This window comes from Phalaenopsis equestris, unplaced genomic scaffold, assembly GCF_001263595.1.
Source record: "Phalaenopsis equestris unplaced genomic scaffold, ASM126359v1 Scaffold228767, whole genome shotgun sequence".
Classification (NCBI taxonomy): Eukaryota; Viridiplantae; Streptophyta; class Magnoliopsida; order Asparagales; family Orchidaceae; genus Phalaenopsis; species Phalaenopsis equestris.
In genome coordinates this window covers 8,816-19,243 of record NW_018246741.1, presented here as the reverse complement: position 1 = coordinate 19,243, position 10,428 = coordinate 8,816, and the positions used below count along the sequence as shown (strand labels likewise).

Below are 10,428 nucleotides of genomic sequence, written 5' to 3'. Positions count from 1 at the left end.
ATTGGAAAATATCATAATATCATCAGCATACATGAGGTGGGAAATTGCTATATTGGATTTGTGGTGGAATCTAGAGTACTATTGATTGAGGATGTTCATGTCAAGCATTCTAGATAAGTAATCCATAGCAATTATAAACATAGTGGGAGAAAGTGGGTCACCTTGTTTTAGTCCTCTGGTAGCTGTGAAAGACCACTTGAGTTGGCCATTGATTAGGATGGAGTGGTTGTTGTTAATAAGCCACCTTTGGATGAGATTTTTGAATTCTGGTTGAAAACCTCTAGCTGCAAGTATCCCCAAGATGAAATTCCAGTCAATGGTGTCATAAGCCTTCTTGATATCTAATTTGTAAATGAGGTTACCCCCTCAACTGATTTTATCTAAATCCAGAGTGAGTTCTTGTGCCAACAACACATTATCATTATTGGATCTACCTTTAATGAAGGCAGTTCGGTTTGGACAGATAATCTTGTCAAGATGTGGTTGAAGTCTTTGAAGTCTGTTGAAGTCTTCTCACAATGATCTTGCTTATGAGTTTGCTTATGACAGAAGTAAGGCTTATAGGCCCGTAGTGTTCCGAAGTCTTCTGCAAATCTCCTTTAGGGGTTAGCACAATAGATGTGTTACTAAAATAGCTGGGGAGATTGAATCCTCTAAAGAAACTAAGAAACTCTTACACCACCTCCTTCTTGATGATGTGCCATGCTTTTTTATAGAAGTCAGCAGTGAAGCCATCAGGGTCAACTGCTTTAGAGCTGTCAATTGTGTTCAAGGCTTCCCAGATTTCCTCATCAGAATAGAGTTCAGTAAGATTAAGCTGACCAGTGTAACTTAATTCTTTAGTAAAGTATTCTTCATAGTCAGTATTGAGATCAGCAGAAGAGTTCAGGAGGGAGCTGTAGTACTTAACAACATCTTTAGCTATAAGTTCATTATCATTAAGTCATCTGCCCTCAGTAGAATATATGGAGTGTATGGTATTGCACTTCCTCTTGAAACTTATATAGGCATGGTAGAACATAGTGTTTCTGCGCCTTTATTAAAACTGTTAACAGAAGCTTTTTGTTTGAGTAGCATATCCTGGATGTCAATAGCTTTATTCAGATTAGTCTGGGCAGTAAGCAACTTAGTTTCAGTGGCAGAATTATTACAATAGCTTTATTCAGATTAGTCTGGGCAGTAAGCAACTCAGTCTCAAGCCTCTCAACCTCTTTCTCAGTAGATAAGACATTGGAAAATACATTTCCAAAAGTTTCCCAACCCCACTTCCTCAAAGCCTTACTGGTTTTCTGATGCAGAAGGCTTAGCTTAATTAAAGGGTCAGTGTGTTCAATTCCCATCCAGTTAGAAGCCACACAGTTAAAGAAAAGGGCGTGGGTAGACCTCATGTTTAGATATCTGAAAGAAGGGTGGAGTGAGGTAGTACTTGGTGAAGTTATGGAGATGAGGAGTGGTATGTGGTCTGAACCAGTGAGGGTTAGGTGGGTAACAAAAACTAGGAGGTAATGTTTTTGCCAGTGGTCATTAACTAACATCCTGTCAAGTCTTTCCTACAGAAGACCGCTCTTTCAAGTGAACTTAGGACCCTGGTATCCCAAGTCAAACAAAACAACCTGCTAAATTTGGTCATTAAAATAAGTCATTTTGGACAGGTTGGGAGGTCTCCCTCAAGATTTCCCAGCAGCATTAGTGATACAATTCAAATCTCCATCTACTATCCAAGGAGAATCCATATTAGTGTTGATGAGATGTAAGCCCTCCCAAAGCTCCTGTCTATTGAATCAGACTACCAGCATAAATAAAAGTAGCATACTCCAGATGGCCTTGTAGAAGCAGTGAAAGGTGTATGAACTGAGGATGATCCATTATAATGCTCCACTATATTTCTTTCCTACAAAAGAACCAAATTTTATTATTTTTGTTAGCATAGTGAGAAAAACCAAGGAATCTTTGAATAATTCTCTGTGAGTTATGCTGAATAAAAGGTTCAAGAATAGTAAAGCACCATAGTTTGTATTTTTTATTGAGATAAATCAGTCTTTTTAAAGACGAAGGATGGGCTATGCCCCTAATATTCCAACACAGCATATTAACCATGGGGGGGATTGTAATGGGGAGAAGGCTGAGATCTTGAACTTGTCCTACCTCTAGAAGGAAGAGGTCCCCCCATCTTCAAAGCTTCTGTGAACCTAATATAACCATCCCTTAATTTCTGCACTTTAGACTGAACCTTTTTCTTCTTTTCAGATTTCTGTGTTTTTCATTCCTCTTCCATTAGGTGTTTCATCTCAGCTATAACATTCTTCTAAGGAACTTCTATTACAAGAGTAGTTTTTTTGTTGAACTCCTTCGATTGCACCACCCCATCTAAAGGAACTGATAGAGGTGTTATAATATTTATCTGATTCACCACCTCCTTATGTTGTATGGGGGAAGTATTAGTGGGATCTATGGAGCAAAATGGAGTTGTAGAGCTTCTGGGTGTATCTAGCATGTCCTCCAAATTCCCAGTTGGAGAGGGTTCCACACCAAGTGAAGTTTTTGGGGGAATAGGCTGAGTATACCTTTCCTGAGTTACCACAGTCTTCTTTTGGGGGGCTGAAGCCTGAAACATCTATCCTTGGTGTGTCCAAACATCCTGCAGTGATGACAGTAGTATGGTTTCTATTCTAACCTCACTTTTTTCCAGAATCCCTCTTTGTCATTACCAATCCAAATCCTATTGATTTCAGGAAGAGTTACATCTCTTTCAATGAGAATTCTGGCTAGGGCAGGTCTGGCTTTGTTGTATGTAGGAGCATCCACCTTCATAGGTCTTCCTATTGCACTTGCAATATTAAATAAAGCATTGAGATTAAAATACTGAATTGGGAGGCCAGGTAATTTAAACCATAGGGGAACTATTAGGGGTTCCTTAGTAGGGTTTAGGGTTTAGGGTCCCATTTCAGGATTTTCATGGTGGTGCCTCCAATTTGAATAGCTTGTTTTGCAAATAGTCTAGCATAGTCTTCCTCCCCTGAGAGTTGTATAAGTAGATGTCTTCCATCTAGAATTCCAATTGTCAATCTCCATTGAATTTTAAGGAAGCAAACTAATTCCATTTTGGGGTGGCCAGGAAGAAATTTCCCCACCAAGGTAACTTTTACTTGATCATTTAGGTTATTAATTTCTTGAGGTGAGAAATAAACTGCTGGTTCTCCTTTCTTAGCACCTAAAGGATGAATGCAAGGGTTGTTACCCTTTCCAGCTGCTGTGTCATGGAACTTCTGTGGGAAGACTAAATGATCAGGATCATTTAGCGAAGCAGTTGATTTGCCAACCACCCTTGCATAAGTAGCCTTTGCGCATTGAACATCAGAAAACTTCAATGGAAAACTTCATTTAGCGAAGCACTTGATTTGCCAACCCACTAGAGCTAGAGAAAGCTGGGTAAAACCAGAAGAAACCAGTAGAATAGAGGAAGAAGGCCAAAACCCAGAAAACTCCAATGGAACAGTAATACCCACCAAAAGCCTTAGAAAAAAGAGAGGTAAAAGCAAACTCCCAAGGTAAAAGAGAAATAAGGAACCAACTCCCTTGAGAAGAAAGTGGCTAGACCTTCCACAAAAATCACTCCAACAACACTTCATCTTGCCAAAAACCCTAGCAGAGCACCTATTACTTCAGCCGCCAGCTTCATTGTATAAGTATATATATATATATATACAACATTCAGTTCAAAAAGAGTTAACTAGCCTAAGATGAGGGCCATCAAAAAGGTTCCTCTGAAGTAAAAAAGTCAGTAAAAATGAAGGTGTTGTAGTCACAGTGACCCTTTGGGACTCAGCTCCCCTTCTAGTTAAGTAGATGGCTGGTTTGTTGCCCTCCCTATATGTAAAATTAAACTTCAGATACATATCCTTAATAATTTGTCTCATCTGTTTGATCCACTAGATAATTTTCCAGGGGGGTTGTTCTTTCCTGACATGTACTTCAGGAGCTGGGATGAGTCAGCCTCCACCTGTATCCACTTCCATTGATTCATTTTTGTAAGCTTCAGAGCCCAATACATTGCCATTATTTCAGCCTCCATAGCATCTGCTACGTTTATTGGTGATTGGTACTAGAGCACACAATTACCGTTACGGTCTCTGAACACACCCCTAATGTCAGCTCTTTTAGGATTGAAGTTGCCTTCAATATTTATTTTGAGGAAAGGGTAAGTGTGCTTCTTCCATAAAACCTACTTCAAAGTATATCTGAGAGGACTAACAGTTCCTATCAAATTCATGATATCTGGAAAATTCTTCCATTTAATGAGTTTCCTGATGTAAGCCATGCAGTTATTGGCTACCTTAATGGTGCTAGCCTGTTGATCTTCATATTTTGTATGGTTTCTAGCTACCCAAATAAACCAAGAAACTATGAAGGGAATGGATCCCATCTTACTGTCATTCCATCCCTTCCAGCAAGTGAATAAGTTATACCAATCCAGATTTATTTTGTTAATCTTCATCTTGGTTAATACTGATTTCCAGATCCCTTGAGAGAATTTGCAATCCAAGAACAGATGTCTAGTTGACTCTTCAGCCTTTTTGCAAAGACATCAGATTGAAGGGCCTGTCAAACCCTTTCGCTTTAGAGTATCATCTGTAGAAATTAGATTTTTGAAGCATCTCCAGCTGAAAAAGGAAATGGAAGGTGAGAGAAATTTGCTCCACAAATTTTCACCACAGGGTACCTCAGCCCAAATATACAGTCCGTTGTAGATTGCTTTGGTTAGGCTCCAGTTAGAAGTGACATTTAATGCCATATTGTCTTGTTTACTTCTATCAAAGGAAATTATGGACACTTGTTGTGCAGAAAGATCATTTAGGAAGGACCTTAGCTTGTCCAAAGACCAGTTGCTCCCCTCCCAACACTCCCGCACCTTTAAGTTCAACTCAAAATTCTCAGTTAGTTGTTCTAGAATTTATGAGGGGCACCATCTGTTCTACCAAAAGTGAATATTGCCATGTCCCAAATCCCATAAGAACCGAGTTTCAACATCCTTTCTGGCCTTGAGCATATTTTCCTAGGTTTTAGAGTGCCCCATCCTTTTGGTAACCATATTAGGATGATTGAATCTACAGTATTTGGCTAATAGAAACTTTGCCCATAAAGTATGTTGCTGTCTGAATCTATTCCATAATCTGCACAAGTTTATATGCTAAAGCTACATCAAGCCTCTGAACCCCAGTCCACCTGCTACAAAAGGTTTTGCAACTTTTTGCCATCTAGCCCATATCATTTGCTTTCTCTGACCTGCCCAAAGAAATTTGTTAAAGCTCCTTTCAAGTAAGAGTTGGGTACTTCTCTTGATTGTAGCCATCTGTAGAATGTAGAATGGGAAGGTTTTAAGGATGCTCTTCAATAGAGTGATTCTCTCGCCATTTGATAAGAAAGAATTGGTCCAACATTGTAATTGGGTATTAGTTTTAGCCACAACTTAATCAAACTGAGATTGCTTAGTTCTTTCTTTGAGCATTTGCACACCCAAGTATTTTAATGGGAAGGACATTGGAGAGAAACTTGTGAGATTTGTGATCCATTGCTTGATGTGTGAGGGAACTTGCTAGCTGAAGAGTACTTGGCTTTTCTCTTTACTAAATTCTAGCCCTGAAATGTTATGAAATTCCTTCAGGCAACCATAAATAGTTTTAGCAGCAGCTTTGTTGGCCCTTAAGAAAATCACTATGTCATCAGCATATAACAGATGGCTTATGTCCAATGTTGACCTATGCTAATATTGATTATAGTTTTTCCTTTTATTTGGAATGTCAATTAGCCTTGAGAAAAAATCTAGTGCTAGAATGAAGATGGTTGGTGACAACAGATGTCTTTGTTTTAAACCTCCGGTAGCTTGGAAGAACCCATTGGCTTTTAAAATAATCAGTACTAAGTTTCTATTTCCTTCTAACCATCTTTTGATTATCTGTGAAAAGTCCTTGGAAAATCCCCTTTCCTTTAGCATTTCTAGTATAAAATCCCAGTTTATCATGTCATAGGCCTTCTTAAGGTCCAGCTTGTAGATCATATTACCCCCCTACAAGGCCTGTCAAGGTCCTGTAGTAGCTCTTGGGTTAGTAAGACATTATCTCCAATATACCTACCCTTGGCAAAGGTAGCTTGCTTAAGGCTAATTAGTTGTTGAAGGTGAGGTTAAATTCTATATAGAATAATCTTGCTAATGATCTTGCTGATGACATTGGTCTGGCTAATGGTTCTAAAGTGATGCCAATGGTCTTTTATATTATCTTTTGGAATTAAGACTATATTTGCCACACTAAAATAGTTAGGTAGCTCAAGTCCCTAAAAAAAATCCCTGAATGGCAGACACCACATCATCCCTTATGACCTCCCAGGATTTTTTGTGGAAATCAAAAGTGAACCCATCAGGTCCTGCTGCCTTGGAACTATCAATGAAGTGAATGGCCTATCTGATCTTCTCTTCACTTGGGGTTTCTACAAGGTTTATGTTAGATGTATATTGATGGTCATAGGTGAACATACCAGTGTCAAAAAGCCCCCTACTGTTGGACGTGCAGGTCATTAGTTGCTGATAGTACTGCACTGCATTCTCAGCAATACCAACATCCTCCTTGATTGTATTACCCGTAATATCTTTAATCTAGTGGATCATGTTACACTTTATTTTATACGTAATAGAGGCATGGAAGAACTTGGAGTTCCTGTCCCCCTCCATGAATTTATTTTTTTGCAGCTTTCTGTTTAAAGAATTTCTCCTGTCAGGATATGGCCAGTGTGTAAATTTTCATTTGCTTCCATCAGGGTGGCCTCATAAGTTGTTCTTTGCATAGCAGCAATATCAGTAGCCCTTAAGTCCTGCTCAGCCTGCTCCACCTTATTCTATATGTTGCCAAAAGTATTCCAGTTCTAATTCTTCAAGGCCTTGCTAGTTTTTTCTGTAAGCCCTAGAGTTTCACTAAAGGGTTAGAATGTTCATACTCCTTCCAATGATCCTTGACTATTTTTAGATAATATTTGTGAGAAGACCATAAATTCAGATATCAGAAGGGGGCCTTGACATGTTGTTGGTTAGCAGTAATAGAAATAAGCAAAGGTATATGTTCAAAGCATGCCAAGCTGAGATGTGTCACTATGGTATGCAAAAAGAGTTGAAACCACTTGTCATTAACCAGAAATCTGTCCAGTCTTTCCCATAATCTTCCTCTCCTCCAAGTGAAGTCAGGCCCACTATATCTAAGATAAAAAGGGCATGCATTGTTAATATTATCATTGAATGTGCTCATAGTAGCCAAGTTGGGGGGTCTGCCACCACTTTTTTCAACAAAAGTTGACATGTAGTTGAAATCCCCTCCCACAATCTAAGGCTCATCCTGATGATTCTGAATCAAGTTTAGTTCTTTCCACAGCTCCTCCCTAGCTGTCTTTCTACACCCTTCCTAAATTGTAGTAGCTAAGCCTTTTTGGCCAGCCAAGTTGAAGGAGAAATGTAGGAATTGGGAGTGGTCCCTCAAAAACACACAATTTACCTCAGCTCTTCTAGAAATCCAAATCTTGTTATTCAGGTTACTGAAAATGACACATCCAGGGAAATATTTGAGAAATTTACTAGGATTATGATGAAGCAAAGATTCTAAAATTACAAAACACCATAGTTTATGTTTTCTATTTAGAGACTTCAATTTTTTTATAGAATGGGGGTGAGTTATCCCCCTTATGTTCCAACATAGGAGATTAATCATGTGGGGGGGGGGGGGGGGTGGATGCAAGGAGGGTTGAGATCTAGATCTGGTTCTCCCGCTTGTCTTGTGAGTAGTGGACTTCTAATTTTTTAGAGGGTTGCCTGATATTAGGGAGAGATCTTCCTTTGCCTTCATGTCATCCAATTTAGTTTTCTTATTCTTTTTAGCTTTCTGAATGAGCCATGCTTCTTCCAGTGATTGGCTCTTCTCTTCCATCCCCTTTGCTGAGGTTATGAAGTATTCACTGCTTGTTTTTAGTTTAGTTTCCTCACTATTTTTCTGAGGGAAAATGCCCTTACCAGTATTGCAAGTGATCATTTTATCCTTCTTTACATTTAAAAGATGATTTGCGGACTTTTCCCCCTCCACCAAAATAGGATGGATCCTCATGGGGGATGTATACTATTGTTGGGCACAAGGAGAAGTCTCCATCCTAACAGTATTCAACAGAGCTTGTTCCATAGGCTGCAAATTAGGAGGAGTTGGAGTTTTCTTAGCTATTCCATTGGAATGAACTTGGTGAGTATTATTGGGGTTCCTTCTTGGGGGAGGACGTAACCAATAGCATTTGTCCATTGTATGTCTAAACATTTTGTAATGTTTGTAGTAATATGGCCTTTGTTCAATTACTACTTCTTGCCAAAAGCCATTTGACCCAATTCCTATCTAGATTCTCTTCATCTCAGGGAGGGTGATGTCCCTTTCAATGAAGATTCTAGCAAGAGCTGGTCTGACCTTGTTGTAGGTTGGAGTGTCCACCTTTAAGGGCATGCCAATAACACTACTTATGTTAAATAAAGCATTTAACTTAAATTGGTGTAAAGGGAGGCCTAGAAATTTAAACCATATAGGAACCACAGGTGGATCCTTGCTATGGTCAAAATCTGGAGTCCATTTTAAAATCTTCATTGATGAGCCAACTATCATTACTGATTGTTTTGCAAACAATCTTGCATAATCCTCTTCCATTGTCAATTGAATGAGGAGATGTCTTCCATCCAATAAGCCTAGTTGCCAAGACCCAATAAATTGCAGAGATTCAAAGAAGTTCCTCATCAACTCCATTTTGGGGTGCCCTAGCATGAACTTTCGAATAAGAGTGAACCTTACTTTTGTTTTCATCTCAGGAATATCTTGTACAAAGAAAAAGATAGCAGGCTCACCCTCCTTTAATCCACTCGGGTGAATGCATGAGGCACAACCTTTACCAACCAAGGTGTCATGAAATACTTGTGGGAAAACTAGATGTTTAGGATCCTGAAGAGCTTCCTTTGTTCTGCCAACCACGCCAACATAGGTGGCTCTTCTCCATTGTACATTTGTATCAAGGTCAATAGGTGTTGCCATGGGATAACTTCAGCTCCCAATAGAACATTGATTTTTGAAAAACTCAGAACCTGGGAAGGGACAAATCCACAGAACTCGCCTCCTAAAGATATACCATCCTGAAGAGGAACTCCAAAGCCCTCCACAAAACCTCCACTCATCGCCCACCAGCCCCATGGAATCATCAAGACTCAAGGATGAGGCTCAATCAAATAAATTAAGAAACTTACGACATCCATTTGGTATGCGAAACCATTTTATTTGCCGACAAGTTCATCTATTTAATATGAAGATATAAATAGGATTTATATTAAGCTGGGTTTAGACAAGCTTCCTATAAGGGCAAGCCCATATAGTTAATTACATCTTAAATGAATGAAGTCACCTAAAAAAAACTCCAAGGAGTTCAAAAGGATAGAACTTTTTAACATGATCGGACAAAGAGGTGTGAAAGAGGAATGGTTCAATTTTGGAACATTTATTGTAGAATCCAAAAGAGGAAGAACTAGGGGATGTCACAGATCCAAAGGAGAATCTCGGTGACTTCCCAGTCTATCATATTGTTTGGCTTTAGTTTTGAGGAGAAATTATTTGAGTGTTTCATCCTGCAAATTTTATTTATTTAAGGCTTACATTTGTGTGAAATGATCACAAAAATAGCCTGAAAGATGTGAGGATTTAGGTCGCGACGAACGACAACCTCAGAATGCTAAGACGAGTTAGGGCTTAGATTGTACAACAGAGCTGTACAAATGCCTAATGATGAGTTGAAGAATTATGTTGCGCTAGGCAAACAACCTCAACAAACAACCTCAAACTCCTATTATTTGTTGTTTAATTCTAAGGAGTGAATGGTTTAGCTGGGAAATATTTCTTTTCTTGTTGAATATGGTTGTGCTGCCCACTATGCTAGCCACTATGCTAGCTCCAAGCTCCTCGCCATGACGAGTTTAAGTTTTCTAGTGTGTCAGGTTATGATGTCAAATCAAATGTTCCTATGGTTAAAGTTCTTTAAATATTATTAAGGCATATTAATGTTGATTAGAGTGACATCGATTAGGATCCTACAGTTTCATTGTTCCTGTACCACTATTTTTCTATCGGATTAAGTTAGTCTAAATGAATTTACTAAACCCAACTTAATGAGTTCCATACTTTCATTTAGACAAAGGGAAGCCTCGTTAACAACTGTAGGCTACCTCCTATGAGGGATTTTTCACTTAGAGTGTGAGAAATCTCGTTAGAAACTATGAGTTACCTCCTCTGAGGGATTCCTGATCATTCGATAGAGACATCTTAATTTAGTTCCAATTGTAATTTTGTGATGTTTGTGATTAAATTTTGAGTTATCTTA

At 38.8% G+C, this 10,428-nt stretch overlaps 1 protein-coding gene across 1 annotated transcript; it reads right to left on the bottom strand.

The window, feature by feature from the left end:
- Nucleotides 1–8,414: 8,414 nt before the first annotated feature.
- Nucleotides 8,415–9,095, bottom strand: LOC110037992. Its single transcript, XM_020742744.1, has one exon. The coding sequence runs from the start codon at nucleotides 9,093–9,095 to the stop codon at nucleotides 8,415–8,417; it is 681 nt and encodes a 226-aa protein (XP_020598403.1).
- Between the last annotated feature and the right edge of the window lie 1,333 nt (nucleotides 9,096–10,428).